General features: G+C 34.4%; 1 protein-coding gene across 1 annotated transcript; it reads right to left on the bottom strand.

Moving 5' to 3' along the window:
* Window positions 1-2,713: 2,713 nt before the first annotated feature.
* On the bottom strand, window positions 2,714-11,033 carry LOC138318506 (galaxin-like). Its single transcript, XM_069260932.1, has 7 exons — window positions 10,978-11,033; window positions 9,095-9,217; window positions 8,648-8,800; window positions 7,609-7,962; window positions 6,909-7,176; window positions 6,284-6,390; window positions 2,714-4,560 (listed from the first exon to the last, which is right to left on the bottom strand). Exons 1-7 carry the CDS (start codon window positions 11,024-11,026, stop codon window positions 4,325-4,327), a joined length of 1,290 nt encoding a protein of 429 aa, XP_069117033.1. The 5' UTR covers window positions 11,027-11,033; the 3' UTR covers window positions 2,714-4,324.
* Between the last annotated feature and the right edge of the window lie 9,336 nt (window positions 11,034-20,369).

Genomic DNA, 20,369 nt, shown 5'->3' with positions numbered 1-20,369 from the left:
CCTTCGATTGGCCTTATAAAGGGAGAGAACTCGAGAAACACCATTCGCATGATTAATGGAAAGTCCGTGATTTCAATTCTAAAAATTGACAATTTTTTCCAATTTTCTAAATATAATCATATTTTAGCTGATAATGATAGCTGGGTTTGTTAGGTACATATTCTTTACTGTATTGGTAAAATCATTTGATTTTAGCAGTTAGTGAATACCTATTCTCAAATTAAATACAACTCAGTTATATTCTCTGTAGCTTCTTTGTCAATGTCATGTTGTTCAAAGTAACGTGTTACGAGTGGATACAAATATATATGTACTGATAGTATTATTAATTTTACTGTAGCTTTTTAAATAACCTATATTAGATGAATTCAATAGACGAGGTATGTTCGCGTTGTGTCTCCTTGTGCTAGAGGTACCCGGGAAGGGGGGGGGGGGTAATTTAGTGATTTTTTTTTCTCAAAAGACGCTGAGCAGGTCACCCTGTCCAGGCACATTATGCTGACAACAGGTGAAATATGCTTGAACATAAAGCAGCAGCAGTAACTGTCATTCATATATCTACTCTAAAATGTCTCAATGGGGAGCAGAACCCAAAGTCATCCTGAACTACCCGAGGCGGAGTTCCGGATGAACTCAGAACCCGAATGCTCACTAAAACGAATACCAAGATAACATTTGAGAGAAGAAAATTATTTATAGATAAGATCCAAAGAGATCCAAAGTTCTGACGAAATCGAATGATCATTTATGTAAGAGACATACTGGACGCAAAAATAAATATAAATTTTGTGAGAGAAAAATTAAAATATTTTATGTGACGTCATCATGATAATGCTACATAACTGATAATAGATATATTTACAAAATGACATAGAAGAATACTCACTAAAACGTTATGAAATGTCGAGAGAAAAATTCGAGAGCAGAAATTATTTCTAGGTAAGATCCAAAGTTTTGACGAATGGTGTGATCATTTACGTATAAGAGATAATAAGGGAATAGGCTAATATCACAAATTTTTTACTTCACTTTTTCTTTATTTCTTCTTGCAACATAGATTGATGTGATATCATCTTAATATCGTCAAAAAAATTTAGTAGATATATGCAAATTGACAGAATATGTACTATCCTAGCATCGTTATACCAGGTCAGCGTATGACGTTAGAAGATAATGAGTCATTCTTACGTAAAATATTTTCTTTGAAATTCTTGAACCCATCTAAATGTGGGTAACAAGAAAGTGCCAATCTCATATCTGTATAGATTTAGCTACTTCATAGCTGTCAGGCAGTACCCACTACGTCAATGTTATCTTATCAAGTTGCCGATGAACCCATCTCATTTGTTCATTGCTTTTAATGGGTCGTAGTGACCAAGTGATTAAGGTGTCCAACTTCCCAACTCCAGACCATTACCTCTTGGGACAATTGGTCTTCAGTCTCTAGAATATTATTTTTCTCTGAGAAATGTCAAGTTTCCAAGGGAGATAACCTAGTATTAGACGTCTGTTGGGAAAATAGTATCAATTACTTTAAATTTGGTGGTTAGTCTACATCTGCGTCCCACGTGTATGTTTGTGTTTGACTTCCAATTGAAATATCTCATTATGTATTTTGTACTGGAATGAAAAATTAACTATGACAATATAGCTATTTGACATATTTAGATACATTTTTTCAACTAGAACATAACAATAATAGAATAAAATTTATTTTCGTGCCAAATCTTAATATACAATGTAAACTCTCATTTTCAAAACAAAATTGTGGAATTAGAAATGAGAAATTAGAATGCTTAGAATAAGAACTTTAAAACTGTGCTCACATATAATTATAGAAAATGTATGATTGCATATACGTAATTTTATTTTATAAATGATGAAAACCCATACCGTCAGAATATCTGAAGTACGTCAACCATGATCCAGTATGATGGGAAATGACATAACAAAACAGGATGTTTATGATGAGTTATGATGAAAGGTCCGACATCTCACCATTTTCTATGAGGAGATCCACTTTTTGTTTATTTTTACCATTTAAAAGATATCAGGCCACTGCATTAGTCACCATAACGCTATTAAAAATACAACACCACTTATGTTAAGTGATGATAAAGGGATTAACAGCCCCTCATTTTGTTATAACTGTAAACTTCGCAGCATATTTCTTCAAATATTTACTTAGTTCGAATGTATATTGGTAAAATGACATCGATGGATATCAGGCGGATTATGTGATAAATCATTGGATCATATATCCATACATATATTACATCTATATTATACCCATATTCACATAATGCGGCATATTTATTGTTGAATGATTCAATTAATTGTAATATCGTTTTACATGTAAAAGGTACAACTATTACATCAGTTATAAAATAGTGTTAATTCACTCACCCTTAAATAATATCTAAATAAGACTTGAATGAAACTATCATGAATAATGACGATTAGACATAATTCAAGGACACTAATATTGCAAAAAAAGCGCTGATGTTGACAAAGTGATATAACTGCAATCCAACTTCAATAAAAAAAAAACATGAATTCACACGATAAAAAGTATGAGGATAATGGAACCAGGCGTTTGGTAAGAGTAAGCGATACGGAATCATCAATGACGCTTCCCATAGAAATATAGGTCAAACAATCCAATAATTTTGAAGAATTTTATTCAGCTTTATAGAAATCAAATACATGTACATGTACTAGTTTATACAATTACTATAATACGTATTTTAGGATATATATATATCAACGTCTAATTCACCAGAAACAATTGATGCATAGCACCTATTAAGATATTTGCTAGTTTTGATCGATGAATCTTGCCAAAATGATATACATGAAATCAGCTCCAACGATGTTTAATGTTCATTTAACCCGATAACCATTTAAAGTGACTAATTCCCTCACGTTAGCAGAAATTCTTAAAACACCCGATACTGATATGACATCAGAAGAATGTTAGTAAGACGCACCTCTCGGTACTGAATGTGCTTTAAATATTTTAAGTAAGACCAACAAGTACAAAAACATTGCATCCGGTTCAATTCTAATTACTGTGTTTACAATCGCTTGAAACACTTGACTGTCATCCTCAGAACCCAAGCCGTTTCCATTTCTTTTCAATCTTTTGAATAACGTTGTCTTGTTGTTTTGGGCTATATTAAATTACATTTACACTCGATGGCTTCTTGTAAAATAGGGATTAACAGTTAGTAATTTTCTCTATGGTGACATGAAAATAAATAAATAAATGAATACTTTGCCATATGTGGATATGACGGATTAGGGATTTGAATTGCAAGTTATGGTTAAACCTTCGACACGCTTTTCAGATTTTAGTATTCCTCTGTTTACCGTTCATAACTTCGTATGGAAAAGGTTATAATAGGTTTAAGCTAAACTGCATTATTACAATTTTATAAATATTAGTACACATGGAATGTAAAACATAATGCATGTAAACATAGCATCACTTCACTAATGACTTCCCTAAGCACTCATCATTCAAGAAATGCATACTATGTAATCTTACAAATACCAAATGTCACAAAACCAAACTTCAGATTTGTTTTTATGAAATAGTTTTAAACTCATTTAAAAGTAAATGCAGTATTCCTAATTATTGCAAGTAAACCATCAGACTATTTTTTGTCCCTTGGGTGGTCTTTGTAGACAGGTTCGACCCTTTTGAAACAAGTGTATGGGTTAACTATAAGAGAAAAGGAAAACAAGCGATGGTACATAAACGGTTGGGCAGGCGAAATATTCCTGTCCTTTTCGGACCCCAATTTAGACCGCCTAGTTCATTCAAACGATCTCTAGCAGTATTTGTGTAAAAACAGAACATACTGTTATCCTAATTTCATTTTAACATTATCGGTGTTACTTTAGTACCACCTTACATTTGTTCAAGTCAATGTAGTGGTAATGAATACGATGATGCTGGTGATTATATATATATCGGTAAACGAATGACTACATCAAACAAGCTGCCTATTGATAACAATTTGAATGAATTTCAATACGTATTTAATCTTTTTAATACGTTAAATGCATTTAGTATCTTTAATTTTGAACAAATTATTGTATCATAGACACAAATGTACGTGTCATTACTTTCAGTATATCGAGAAAGTGACGTCCATTTCATTTCGGATATCTAGAAAATTACGCCTTTTCCGAAATCGAGAAAATTACGTTCCCATCGAAAGCCGTGAAAATTACGTTCTTTTAGTGTGCAAAAAATGGCGTAACTGTCAATACCTACTCACAAGAGCAAATAACTCCTGCTATCCTGAATCTAATTTTATGAAGACATCCCACAATTCTTTTTAATATTCTTAAGTTTTGTCAAATTTTTCCGATCCTTTTTTATTACATATAAGTCATCTCCGGCTGATTTCCTTACAATTACGAATTCCTTCTTTTTAATGAAACTGCATGTTGATTTGTCCAATTTCCAGACAGTCTTTTCCTTTCTTCCAAAAAGATGTTTCTTCTTTCGGTATAAATTTTTTGTCTTCAGTTTCTTCACAAAAATGGCTGAAAATATAAACAAATACTCCTGGTGATATTCCTAGACAACAAAGGGATGGGCCTTAATGGGAAAAACCATGTTGAAATTCGATGTTCAACAGTATAAGCTAAAAAACAAACATTGCATTAGAAGAACACAACGAGATTTTAAAAGAATCGAACCATATGCTGAACATTGGAATGAAATTGTTTACCCTACTGATTCAGAAAAAATAAATCCACTCAAATCTAATTCGTTAGATACTGTGACATGTGTTTTGTTTTATATTGTAAAATGTCCCTTTAACCATTACATAAGGATGACATGGATAGTAATATTATGCGTGTCATTGTAATAACGACAGTCCCCACCGTAATAGTGCTTTCCCACTCAAGTAAACTCAAAATTATACTGTGAAGGGCAAATCGGTCGCCTGTTGCTGTCTTTTTACTGAGAGCTAATTAGGTGCAGAAGCTACCTACTACAATGTATTATGTACTTTGACTTCTCATGCCTACCCGAACGGTCCCGTGTTATGAAGTGTTTGGTACAATATAATTGACTTCTCATGCCTACCCGAACGGTCCCTTGTTATGAAGTGTTTGGTACAATATAATTGACTTCTCATGCCTACCCGAACGGTCCCTTGTTATGAAGTGTTTGGTACAATATAATTGACTTCTCATGCCTACCCGAACGGTCCCTTGTTATGAAGTGTTTTGGTACAATATAATTGACTTCTCATGCCTACCCGAACGGTCCCTTGTTATGAAGTGTTTGGTACAATATAATTGACTTCTCATGCCTACCCGAACGGTCCCTTGTTATGAAGTGTTTGGTACAATATAATTGACTTCTCATGCCTACCCGAACGGTCCCTTGTTATGAAGTGTTTGGTACAATATAATTGACTTCTCATGCCTACCCGAACGGTCCCTTGTTATGAAGTGTTTGGTACAATATAATTGACATACCATGCCTACCCGAACGGTCCCTTGTTATGAAGTGTTTGGTACAATATAATTGACATACCATGCCTACCCGAACGGTCCCTTGTTATGAAGTGTTTGGTACAATATAATTGACTTCTCATGCCTACCCGAACGGTCCCTTGTTATGAAGTGTTTGGTACAATATAATTGACATATCATGCCTACCCGAACGGTCCCTTGTTATGAAGTGTTTGGTACAATATAATTGACTTCTCATGCCTACCCGAACGGTCCCTTGTTATGAAGTGTTTGGTACAATATAAAAGTTTACGTTGTTTTCTTGGATAGCGAAATTCAGAATTACTGTATATTATACTACCGGAACATTTCATTACCATTTAACATTCTGCTCGCGAAACTACTGAACCAAGCAAGAAAATACAGGCGAAATGTATATATGCATTGTGTTACATTAAACATGGCATATTCATATTTGTATCGCTGCTACATGCACACAGATATTTCACTTATCCTCTTCATCCAGTAAGGTTTTCTGATATCTTAGGCACATATTGAATAGGTACAAAAGATATGAAATTTTCAGCACCGATCAGAAAATAATCCCAACCCGTATTAACAAATATATCTTGCGAAATCAACAATAATCCTTAAGATAATAAGATTTACAGTATAACTTAATGTTTACTTGAAATATTTATCATATTTGTTTGCTTGTTTTGTTGTTTTTTTCTGTGTTTTTTTTTCATTTTTTTTTGTTTTTTTTTCATTTTTTTTTTATTTTCAATTTTATAATTACCTTGTTTCAAGCATCCTTGTCCGTCTACCAGTTCTGAAATTGTAGACCACTTTCGTCCAGGTTGACATTTTATTGTTTTCTGTATTCGCTTTGTTTTGTTTCTACAACTGTTAAAACGATATTTTATCTTATGTTGTGGATAGGAGAGAATTATTAAAATTATGGGTGATCGGGTGGTGTAGTGGTTAAAACCGCTCACCTTTCACCTAGCCGGCCGGGGTTCGATCCCCGACACGGACGTGAAAGGGTTAGGGGTCACCTTCTCGATCACGTGGGTTTACTCTGGGCACTCCGGTTTCCTCCCCACTAAGACCCCTCGCGAGCTTACATCCGGCCCATCGAGAGTGATTTGCATAAGATGTATAACTTGTTTCGTAATCGATGTAAAAGAAATAAAGTTTATTTTCATTTTTATCAAAATTGTGTAAAATTACTCAAACATACCAAATACTTCCTGCAAATGTTTGCATTCAAGAATATTTAGTGGTTTGGATTGTGAAGAAAACGAGTGTTCTCGAGGAAATGTAATATCCTTCCGCAACTTGGCTAAGTACTCGCGAATTAGGAATGAAAGGTTAGTGATGGAATGAATCCCAGATATACAGATGTATACAGATATACTAACCACTTATTGCGTCTTTTGAATTGTGGGCAGCATTTGCAGGACCGTTTGATTGGACGCCCTCCACAACATTTTCTTCTTTTCTTTCCGTTTTTGAACAGATTTACATTGTCACAGCATAGGTCCTTCTTTGTGTCCATAGGCTTCCCACCACAAAGTGCGGTATTCGTCAACGGCACAACTTTACCGTTAGAGCATTGTTCTGTCGTATTGTCAAATGGAGCTTTGCCACAACACTGGTTCTGCTTCGGAGACTTCCGCATGATTTTGGCTGTAATGTAGGAAATGTTTTTTTTTTTATCCTTTAATATCTTTTAAACTGCATATAAAATAATTCATTTTGCTTTTGGTGCACTTTATTCCATATAGGGCAGACTGTCATGCAATTTTTCGGGGCTTTTCAATGGTGTAAAATAACTTTTGTAACAGAAACAAAAATACTAAATCGTCTGCTCCTATTTCGAATGAATAAGATCTGAGGTCGGTGGACCTAGTATCCAAATTGCAATACGGGCATCAGGAAGAGTTTATAAAACAGTTATTATTGGGAAGGGAGAAGTTAGAAAAGAAGTGTTGTTGCAGCCATCCAAGATATCAAGAGAATATCTATGTTGATTTGTGGAAATGTTAACCTCTCCTTTAATTTTAAAATTTATAAAGCATTATAACACTTTTTAATACAGTTTAATAGAGCAGAGCTTACTTTTATCACAAATGGTTTCGTTGTTTTTAAGGACAGTGTTTCCCAGACAGTAATGAGTATTTAAAGAAGGAAAAATTATGTTGCTATGGCAACATATTGGATATTTAAGGTTCATGTCGAATACGCCTTCATCACAGCAGATCTCGGATAACGGGTTGTACTCCAGATTTCGACATCGTTTGAATCCTTTGCGGACGGGATTGTCGTTCTCATTACAGTAGTGAGTAATATCATTGTATCTGTTGTTCCCACAGCAATGGGTGTTCTTCTCGCGAACAAAGAGAACATGAGCATCTCCACAACAAAGTTGACGGGCCGTATTAAACGTGTTAGCACCGCAACATTGACGTCTACCTGTAACCACAAAAAAAAAAACATTTATTACAGAAAAAATAAAATGACATCATTTTTATTTCTGTTATTGACTAGAACACAAAATCTGGCTACATGTATAAATTATTTAGTACACAGGTTCTATTTTAGTTCAATTTCACTCAACTGTATTAAATTCTCAATCTTTTCATCTAATCATTTGTTACATAGACAAAGAAGTAATTTCAACGGCGTGGGCAAAAAATTGTCACATTTTCATGGCAATCCGCCATTTCATCAAGACATATAGAACACAAATTCACGTATGTTCACTATTTTACCTGAAATTTAGCTTCAAATTATTGTCATATATGCATATAATGATAATACTTATTGTTTCCGTTTGTATGTGAACCGACCAAAAAAAGAAGTGAAATTAATTCAAAGTTTGAATATATTTGACCATAATCGGTTTAGCATCTCTTAGGATTTTTTGTTTGGGAGATATATGATACCCAAAATGTTTGTTTCCTGTGTATTTTTAAAATGCTAATAGCACGTAAGTTTCACAATCGAGCCTGATTTTCTTGAAAATTATGGACTAAATTACATAAAAGAAGTACAAATGTATATTATGTATTTGTTATTCTAAACATGCAATGTACGTTTTATTTTACGTTTTTACTGGCATCAGACTAATTTACACTATATCAATTATATTACAAACCATTTATGCGTAACAATTTTCCAGAGTCTTCACAGCATGTCTTCCTGTTTGAGCTGTAAAACCTCCCACGACAACATCCCAGAAATCTCTCTTTCGTCCGTATTTGGGAGCCACAACAAATCGCTGTACTGTTCGAATATGGCCTGTTTGCACCTGTAAATTATTCCCAGTAAGTTAACTGAAGCCCTGTGATAATTTCATTTTGCAAATTGAATTTACTTTTGTACAGTATTCATTTACAAATATTAATATATGTATTATATGAATGCAAACGTAAATTATCTCGTACTAACAGTGCAAAAAACTGGAACTTTGACTTCAAAATGACACAACGTACCAAGCAAAATCGATGATTAACACTAAATATTACTGCAATTGCACAGGAAAAAAGAATTGTGAATAATCGGCTAATTAAAATAGGGTAATGTTTATTTTCCTGGTACACACCCTCACAACAATCCCACTGCTTTCCGTCTTTTATATGATCGTGAATCGTTGATCCACAACAGAAAGCGTTACTTGGGTTGTACTCCTTTCCTTCACAGTCTGCCGTCTGTACACAAACTAACCCTGCAAAAAACAAAGATTTAAGCACACTGTTGCTTTTGTTTAAAACAATGACATTAAAGATCTTAATCAAAGTTTATTATTTGTCAGAAGACAAATGACTGATGAAATAAAACCATATAAAATCTACATATCAAGGCCACGTAAAAAGGAGATCGTTAAGGTTATTATTTATTTTTTCTTCGTGCTCTTTTTATAGCAATAAGGATTTGGGAATGTTCCATAATTTGGTTGTAAAGGAAAGCTGGAAATCCCGTAGAAAAGGCTTGTGCTTCGTATGGGTCTTAGAAGACCTAGAAACCTAGTAGTCAAATAACACCAGTGCACTGTGCCCACTACAGAAATCTGCTCGATAACAAAGAAATACAGACATTTAACAGTAAATGCACCCTTAAAAGGTTTAATACGTTTATGATATGCACTGTAACCAGTTCAAATGGGGACAGTACACATACCCTCATTAACATCATTTAAAGAATGACAGTGTATATAGCCAATAAGATAACGAGTATGTCCACATAATGTACTATCCTATCTACCCACGTGGGATTCCGCTTTGTAACTAGGTTAAATGGGGACAGTACACATACCCTCATTAACATCATTTAAAGATTGATAGTGTATAGCCGATAAGATAACGAGTATGTCCAAATAATGTACTACCCTATCTACCCACGTGGGATTCCGCTTTAACAAACAATGTATAGTAGAACTACCCGGAATTTGATGTACGGAGGTGGGTATTATTTCCCTGTCGTGGTCGGTAGGGTAAAACAAACGCGGACGGAGGCAAATGTGAAAATCTACAAGGTGACAAACGGTACTAACAAGTCGCTACAGAAAGGGAAATAAACATGGATTTACCAAGGCACTTTATAATTCATCCTTTTATTCGGCGAGTTCACGTCACGGCTTTAAAGGCCCACTACCTTTCCGGAGCAAAATTTAAAGGTTTCTTAAAAACATTAATAACAAAAGAAAATATATATCGATGGCTTAAGATGAGGTTACAACACCAAACATATGCAAAATTTCCTGTCTAATGTACGATAACAGTGGAGATTCATGTCGCTGTTTTGCTGTCTGGAGCAGTGATAGTCAACTACCGCGCGGCATTTAGGACGACGGCGGGAAACATCAAACGACCCGCGTTATGAAAATTAACATTTTATTTATTCTAATTAAACAGTTCTGCAGGTGATGATAAGTGTGCTAGTAAACGTATAGTTAATATCTTATGCGACTCTACAAAATTATTGATCTCGTTTTACATTCTTATTTTAAAAATTAAAAGCCGTTTCGGAAAGGTAGTGGCCCTTTAAACGAGAGTGTTTTATAACGAGATATTTTGACCTAAAGAAAGATGGCTATACACTCATGGATAAAACTATGAAATAGTGAGTTAGAAATTAGTCGCATTGCCTCGTCAGTAATGTTGATATTCAATAGGGTAATTGGAGGCGAATTAAACCGAAATTTGACACAGAATAAACAATGATATGTATTTAGGAAATTATTTCGATAAACTTGACTATTTTAATAAACATTTTCGCAATTATCTCCAGTGCGTACAAAACATTAAACATATATGCCGTTCACGTTGTAAGCTTGTAAGTGATTAGACTTAATTTAGAAAAATATACTAAGTCAAACCACACACGTAAAATATACACACTAGAATGGATAGTTGATATTGTTTAGAAATTTGATACTTTCTTGACATTAGTGATTGGTTGTTTCACATTTTGTTTTACATACTGTACCTTTAAGAACAAACAGGCAAACAGCGACTAAATTATTAACATTACACATGTTGCCAGCTGACGATTTAATTACGATATGGAGGAACATTGAGACGGTTTTATAGTTATACAAGATTTTCTGATTTTCACATATTTCAGCGGGGTAACTCCGAAGGAAATTTGTTTTCAGATTTGAGCTGAAACCCACGATCATCTGCCAATTTAAGTACAAGGAAGTACCAGTTACGCTATACCATTACACACTTCATTTGTTTTATTGAATAATGGCGTTACCGACCTGGAAATTTTGATATGATAATACTTCGATAGGTATTGGTATTCAATAACGAAAATAGATTAACCAATCAAGCAATATGGAAAATCAAGAGAGATCTATCTACAACATAGACATATTCCATTTAATATGAAACAAGGACGAATTCGTATATGTAAATATGAACCACAAGTAAACGTTACACGGATTTTACCAGTCTGACTGGTATAAAAATTATATGCTGGGTTTAACCCTGTCATGATTTTGATGGTTACTGCTTTTTATTGTAGTATCTCCAGTATACCAATATGACAATAATCATACATTTCTTTAGTACAGCAAGTTGCGGTGAACTGGAGGTAGAGAATCATCGAAGATCTGGTTTTCATCAGTCGTAAAACGAAAATAAAGCACATTTATTGTTTATTTATTTGTTTATTTATTTGTTTATTGCAGTATTACTGATTTATATTGCACGATAATGAAAAATATATATATATATTGAACTACTATTATTGTATTCCTTTACATACTACGTTGTCTATGATACACATTTTGTATTTGATTGTTTGTAATTGTCTTTAACACGTTAATATTTCATAACATTTTGTCATAGACCTTTTATTTCACTTTGTCTAAATCATTAATAGGGTGTTACTTTCCCCGCATTACGGTATGGGTGTAGTAGAAAAGTGGATTATCAAGGAAAAAAACACCAAAAATATAGCACATAGTCGGTTAATTTCCCGGAGATGATGTTTTCGCGATTTTGCGGGACAATTCTTATCGCGAAAATTTGAACCGTAATTCATTGACAAGATGATGGTTTTTACACACTTATAGCCATATCGCGAAATTTGAAAATAACCAACTATACAGTAAATGAAATGTTTGTATTGTCTTCAAACAGTATGCCGGCATTATAATGTATTTATCATTATTCTTAAGGTTGTATAAACGTGGGAGGTACCCGGAAAACCAAATCTCGATGTTACTTACTGTATTTTCTTCAAAACATAAACAACAATACCCCGGTATACAGTTCCTGGTAAAATGTACGATCTGACAGAATTATAAACTGTAAATATTTATCACTAAAAGAACCAATTCTAATCAGTAGTATACAATAAACAACGTAAACAAAAATCACTGGTTCTTTGAGGGGTTTAAATAAAACAAAGTGTTGCTGTACATATCTATTTTAATCTTTCAAATAATACATGCATAATTTTGAAGTGTGGTATTTAAACTTTGGAAGATTTCAAAACAGTTCTGAAACTTACTGTTTATTCCAAGTAACAATAGTTTGTTTGAGATAAGATAAAGCTTCAAAAACCCAACAAGAAAGAAAGAAATACTAAAAGTACATGCATGTAAATGTACCAGCACATACTGGCTAACTAGAATTCTATCTATATTGACGTTTGTTACGAAAAATTAGTGTTGAAAATAATTTAACGATAGGATAAAAATAACCAATACATGTCAGCATGAAAATCAAATTATAGTGTATTCTTTCTCGAAATTGATTAAACGAATGCAACAACTTCAATCTAAAATTATAGTTAGGAATGACCATTGTCCAAATTACGAATACCAGCTTTTTTTTGGGGGGGAAAGAGTACATAATGTAAAATTTGTATAGAAACTTCTAGAGATACAGACAAGGTTTTTTTCATGTTTTCTCCATAGTTATAGGGGTTGGTAATGTTTTCTCCATAGTTAGAGGGTGTTGGTAATGTTTTCTCCATAGTAAGAGGGTGTTGGTAATGTTTTCTCCATAGTTATAGGGTGTTTGTGATGTTTTCTCCATAGTTAGAGGGTGTTGGTAATGTTTTCTCCATAGTTAGAGGGGATTGGTAATGTTTTCTCCATAGTTAGAGGGGATTGGTAATGTTTTCTCCATAGTTAGAGGGGGTTGGTAATGTTTTCTCCATAGTTATATGGTGTTTGTAATGTTTTCTCCATAGTTATAGGGTGTTTATAATGTTTTCTCCATAGTTATAGGTGGTTGGTAATGTTTTCTCCATAGTTAGAGGTGGTTGGTAATGTTTTCTCCATAGTTAGAGGGTGTTTGTAATGTTTTCTCCGTAGTTAGAGGTGGTTTGTAATGTTTTCTCCGTAGTTAGAGGTGGTTGGTAATGCTTTCTCCATAGTTATAGGTGGTTTGTAATGTTTTCTCCATAGTTATAGGTGGTTGGTAATGTTTTCTCCATAGTTAGAGGGGATTGGTAATGTTTTCTCCATAGTTATAGGGTGTTTGTGATGTTTTCTCCATAGTTAGAGGTGGTTGGTAATGTTTTCTCCATAGTTATAGGGTGTTTGTAATGTTTTCTCCATAGTTATAGGTGGTTGGTAATGTTTTCTCCATAGTTAGAGGGGGTTGGTAATGTTTTCTCCATAGTTAGAGGGGGTTGGTAATGTTTTCTCCATAGTTAGAGGGTGTTTGTAATGTTTTCTCCATAGTTAGAGGGGATTGGTAATGTTTTCTCCATAGTTAGAGGGGATTGGTAATGTTTTCTCCATAGTTAGAGGGTGTTGGTAATGTTTTCTCCATAGTTAGAGGGGATTGGTAATGTTTTCTCCATAGTTAGAGGGGATTGGTAATGTTTTCTCCATAGTTAGTTGTTTGTAATGTTTCTTCTAGAGGGTGTTTGGTAATGTTTTCTCCATAGTTAGAGGGGGTTGGTAATGTTTTCTCCATAGTTAGAGGGGATTGGTAATGTTTTCTCCATAGTTAGAGGGGATTGGTAATGTTTTCTCCATAGTTAGAGGGGATTGGTAATGTTTTCTCCATAGTTAGAGGGGATTGGTAATGTTTTCTCCATAGTTATAGGGTGTTTGTAATGTTTTCTCCATAGTTATAGGTGGTTGGTAATGTTTTCTCCGTAGTTAGAGGGGATTGGTAATGTTTTCTCCGTAGTTAGAGGGGATTGGTAATGTTTTCTCCATAGTTATAGGGTGTTTGTAATGTTTTCTCCATAGTTAGAGGGGATTGGTAATGTTTTCTCCATAGTTAGAGGGGATTGGTAATGTTTTCTCCATAGTTAGAGGGGATTGGTAATGTTTTCTCCATAGTTAGAGGGGATTGGTAATGTTTTCTCCATAGTTAGAGGGTGTTGGTAATGTTTTCTCCATAGTTAGAGGGTGTTTGTAATGTTTTCTCCATAGTTAGAGGGTGTTTGTAATGTTTTCTCCATAGTTATAGGTGGTTTGTAATGTTTTCTCCATAGTTAGAGGGGATTGGTAATGTTTTCTCCATAGTTATAGGGTGTTTGTAATGTTTTCTCCATAGTTATAGGGTGTTTGTAATGTTTTCTCCATAGTTAGAGGGGATTGGTAATGTTTTCTCCATAGTTAGAGGGGATTGGTAATGTTTTCTCCATAGTTAGAGGGGATTGGTAATGTTTTCTCCATAGTTAGAGGGGATTGGTAATGTTTTCTCCATAGTTAGAGGGGATTGGTAATGTTTTCTCCATAGTTAGAGGGGATTGGTAATGTTTTCTCCATAGTTATAGGGGATTGGTAATGTTTTCTCCATAGTTAGAGGGGATTGGTAATGTTTTCTCCATAGTTAGAGGGGATTGGTAATGTTTTCTCCATAGTTAGAGGGTGTTTGTAATGTTTTCTCCATAGTTAGAGGGGATTGGTAATGTTTTCTCCATAGTTATAGGGTGTTTGTAATGTTTTCTCCATAGTTAGAGGGGATTGGTAATGTTTTCTCCATAGTTAGAGGGGATTGGTAATGTTTTCTCCATAGTTATAGGGTGTTTGTAATGTTTTCTCCATAGTTAGAGGGGATTGGTAATGTTTTCTCCATAGTTAGAGGTGGTTGGTAATGTTTTCTCCATAGTTAGATGGTGTTTGTAATGTTTTCTCCATAGTTATGGGTGGTTGGTAATGTTTTCTCCATAGTTATAGGTGGTTGGTAATGTTTTCTCCATAGTTAGAGGTGGTTGGTAATGTTTTCTCCATAGTTAGAGGTGTTTGGTAATGTTTTCTCCATAGTTAGAGGGGATTGGTAATGTTTTCTCCATAGTTAGAGGGGATTGGTAATGTTTTCTCCATAGTTAGAGGGGATTGGTAATGTTTTCTCCATAGTTAGTAGGTGGTTGGTAATGTTTTCTCCATAGTTAGAGGGGATTGGTAATGTTTTCTTCATAGTTAGATGGTGTTTGTAATGTTTTCTCCATAGTTAGAGGGGTTGGTAATGTTTTCTCCATAGTTAAGGGGTTGTAATTTTTCTCCATAGTTAAGGGGGTTGGTAATGTTTTCTCCATAGTTAGAGGGGATTGGTAATGTTTTCTCCATAGTTAGAGGGGGTTGGTAATGTTTTCTCCATAGTTAGAGGGGATTGGTAATGTTTTCTCCATAGTTATAGGTGGTTGGTAATGTTTTCTCCGTAGTTAGAGGGGATTGGTAATGTTTTCTCCATAGTTAGAGGGTGTTTGTAATGTTTTCTCCATAGTTAGAGGGGATTGGTAATGTTTTTCTCCATAGTTAGAGGGGATTGGTAATGTTTTCTCCATAGTTAGAGGGGATTGGTAATGTTTTCTCCATAGTTAGAGGGGATTGGTAATGTTTTCTCCATAGTTAGAGGTGGTTGGTAATGTTTTCTCCATAGTTAGAGGTGGTTGGTAATGTTTTCTCCATAGTTAGAGGTGGTTGGTAATGTTTTCTCCATAGTTAGAGGTGGTTGGTAATGTTTTCTCCATAGTTAGAGGGTGTTGGTAATGTTTTCTCCATAGTTATAGGGTGTTTGTAATGTTTTCTCCATAGTTAGAGGGTGTTTGGTAATGTTTTCTCCATAGTTAGAGGGGATTGGTAATGTTTTCTCCATAGTTAGAGGGTGTTGGTAATGTTTTCTCCATAGTTAGAGGGGGTTGGTAATGTTTTCTCCATAGTTAGAGGGTGTTGGTAATGTTTTCTCCATAGTTATAGGTGGTTGGTAATGTTTTCTCCATAGTTAGAGGTGGTTGGTAATGTTTTCTCCATAGTTAGAGGTGGTTGGTAATGTTTTCTCCATAGTTAGAGGGGATTGGTAATGTTTTCTCCATAGTTATAGGGTGTTTGGTAATGTTTTCTCCATAGTTAGAGGGGATTGGTAATGTTTTCTCCATAGTTAGAGGGGATTGGTAATGTTTTCTCCATAGTTAGAGGGTTAGGTTATAGGTGTTTGTAATGTTTTCTCCATAGTTAGAGGGGATTGGTAATGTTTTCTCCATAGTTAGAGGTGGTTTGTAATGTTTTCTCCATAGTTATAGGTGGTTGGTAATGTTTTCTCCATAGTTATAGGTGGTTGGTAATGTTTTCTCCATAGTTATAGGTGGTTGGCAATGTTTTCTCCATAGTTAGAGGGTGTTGGTAATGTTTTATCCATAGTTATAGGTGGTTGGCAATGTTTTCTCCATAGTTAGAGGGGATTGGTAATGTTTTCTCCATAGTTAGAGGGGATTGGTAATGTTTTCTCCATAGTTAGAGGGGATTGGTAATGTTTTCTCCATAGTTAGAGGTGGTTGGTAATGTTTTCTCCATAGTTAGAGGGTGTTGGTAATGTTTTCTCCGTAGTTAGAGGGGATTGGTAATGTTTTCTCCATAGTTAGAGGGTGTTGGTAATGTTTTCTCCATAGTTAGAGGGGATTGGTAATGTTTTCTCCATAGTTAGAGGGGATTGGTAATGTTTTCTCCATAGTTAGATGGTGTTTGTAATGTTTTCTCCATAGTTATAGGGTGTTTTCTCCCCGAAAAGACGAAATTTAACAAACCTTAATTTTCGTTTTTTCGTCTTTTCGCCCCGAAAAGACGAAAATTAACAAACCTTAATTTTCATCTTTTCGTCTTTTCGTCTTTTCGCCCCGAAAAGACGAAATTTAACAAACCTTAATTTTCGTCTTTTCGTCTTTTCGCAACGAAAAGACGAAAATTAACAAACCTTAAATTTCGTTTTTTCGTCTTTTCGCCTTCCGGTCTGGTGTGGAAGTCATTTTGAAATCTTTTTATCTTAATATTGACTTAATTGTTCAATATAGAAGCATCAAAGTAGTTTATGATAACAATCGATTTATTAAATTGATAGTATTACAAGTATCTTCATCAATAACTAAGATTAGAAGTTTTAAAACAGAAGTCAACGTGTTTGTTTACAGTAGTTACGTAGATTTCTCACACGTGGCATATGCCACGTGCCACTAACAGATTCATCATTCCGCAAATCCTTTAGCGTGATTGATACATTTTTTTAAAATTCATTAATATCTTATTTTTTGTGTTCTAATCGCCCTCTTTAGCAATTACGCTTATCAAAACTTTGCCGTGTATATGTAAGGACCATAATGAACTTAAGATGCTAAACATAGCACTTACAGGAGTTGCCTCCCCTACACAACTTGGAAAAAAAGTTGTCGGCGGGTATTATTTGAAAGCGTTTGAACCACGGATAAACTTGTTAACAAAATAATTTATGAAAGACAACTCGTGAAGACTTTGAGTTTAAAGGAAGGACTTGTACCAAGAAATTGCTCAAATACAGTTAATTATAACAGTCAATCAGTAGGTACAATGTACTGTGTATTATTTGAAAAGACATTTTGACTACATACATGACATGGTCTTCATCATAATTGTACATTAGAAATTACATTATAATCTCCGTCGTATATGATAGATGACAAAGTATATCTGTAATTTGTATTTTTTTCGGGGCGAAAAGGCGAAAAGACGAAAAGACGAAATTTTAGGTTTGTTAATTTTCGTCTTTTCGCCCCGAAAAGACGAAAAGACGAAATTTAAGGTTTGTTAATTTTCGTCTTTTCGGGGCGAAAAGACGAAAAGACGAAAATTAAGGTTTGTTAATTTTCGTCTTTTCGGGGCGAAAAGACGAAAAGACGAAAATTAAGGTTTGTTAATTTTCGTCTTTTCGGGGCGAAAAGACGAAAAGACGAAAAGACGAGATTTTTGAAGGCGAAAAGACGAAAATTAAAGGCGCTAATTAGCGTGCTTCACTTTCGTCTTTTCGTGTTTGACTTTTCGTCTTTTCGTCTTTTCGCCGCGAAAAGACGAAATTTAAATTTGTTAATTTTCGTCTTTTCGGGGCGAAAAGACGAGAATTAAGATATTTAATTTTCGTCTTTTCGGGGCGAAAAGACGAAAAGACGAAATGGCATAAATCAGCCACCGTACATTTGAAATGTTTCATGATAATTGATTTTTAAATATTTGATTTCATTTACGCGATAAGGTGTCAAGGGATTGGTATGGCCGATGACATGGTCAAGTGTTTTTATTGTTATCTGTTGGCTATAATTTTAAATTGTGACTTGTAATCGATAATTGAGTATTCAGCATATAGGATTACAATATACTGTACATACAACTAATCAAGGATTCATAAGTGACTTATAAATCCTTGAACTAAAATCATAATCAAATCATTGTAAGATAGCGGAGAACATAGTAATAAGAAAGTATAAACATACCAAAGAGATCATATCTGTAATAAAGACTTTCTTTTTAGCAGTAGCCTCGATTAAATAATTACCAAGGTTTTTTAGTTGTTTGTTTACTGAGCGAAATAATAGAAAATGCGTATAGCTAAGTAGATAACGTCATATGAAAGGCAGAAAACAGTTGTTCTCTTTAAGCTTCCTTTCCATAGGATTCCTTTGTAATCGATTATAAAAGAAAATTTACATTGAACATGTTCGTCATTTTGAGTGATTCATATCAAAAATTGTAAATACACTGTGTAATAAAAAAAATATCCCATTATGTGATGTCACCAGGTTGCAATCTCGTTATTCAGGGATTAAAGCAAAGTGACAAGACGTCACTCACTTCAAACATTTAGTTGCACAATAAATGGACATTTACTTCCTTAAAAAACAAATAAAATATCAGTTGGCATAAGGTCATAGTTATTAGGAAATCAGGAAATGTCGCCTCGTAAACCCCTTCATTGGTTGATACATTTATTATTTACTGTTCGTCGTGATTGCCACTGTTCAACCTCGACGGGAAAACTGGTTATGTTATAGTGGGGGATAAATTGATTTATGTGTATTTTTAATCGGAAGGAATAGTTTTATATCTGTATTGTCTTTATGCAGATCTATATATTGTTATCGATAACAATATACTTCGATCTATTCATACATGATTCCTATTGAAGTGCTTGTAAGATCGAACAACAATTAATTCCGTTGTGTCAGAGATCATGAACCGAAGAAGTTTACCTTCTTCCTTATTGTGCTGTTTCGTGATCTATTTAGTTCCGATTCTTATTCAAAGACTTCAGTGAGGATAAAAGAATATTTGTTTCTATTGTAACTAATATCAAATACCAAAGACGTATATTCTTTTTGTCGTGGTTATATTACTTTTCTTCGTGGTTGTAAGGGGATCGAAAATGATTTCTTCATATAGTTATAGGGGTTTATGATGTTTTCTCCATAGTTAGAGGGGGTTGGTAATGTTTTCTCCATAGGTATAGGGTGAACCTCTAACTATGGAGAAACATTACTAACCCCCTCTAACTATGGAGAAAACATTACCAACCCCCTATAACTATGGAGAAAACATTACCAACACCCTCTAACTATGGAGAAAACATTACCAACCACCTATAACTATGGAGAAAACATTACCAACTCCCTATAACTATGGAGAAAACATTGCCAACCACCTATAACTATGGAGAAAACATTACCAATCCCCTCTAACTATGGAGAAAACATTACCAACCCCCTCTAACTACGGAGAAAACATTACAAACACCCGATAACTATGGAGAAAACATTACCAACACCTGATAACTATGGAGAAAACATTACAAACACCCGATAACTATGGAGAAAACATTGCCAACCACCTATAACTATGGATAAAACATTACCAACACCCTCTAACTATGGAGAAAACATTGCCAACCACCTATAACTATGGAGAAAACATTACCAATCCCCTCTAACTATGGAGAAAACATTACCAATCCCCTCTAACTATGGAGAAAACATTGCCAACACCCTCTAACTATGGAGAAAACATTACCAATCCCCTCTAACTATGGAGAAAACATTACCAATCCCCTCTAACTGTGGAGAAAACATTACAAACACCCTCTTACTATGGAGAAAACATTACA

The sequence above is a fragment of the Argopecten irradians genome, chromosome 3 (genome assembly GCF_041381155.1).
Source record: "Argopecten irradians isolate NY chromosome 3, Ai_NY, whole genome shotgun sequence".
NCBI lineage: Eukaryota > Metazoa > Mollusca > Bivalvia > Pectinida > Pectinidae > Argopecten > Argopecten irradians.
Note: the sequence above shows the minus strand (reverse complement) of the source record. Positions and strands in the feature narration are given on the sequence as shown.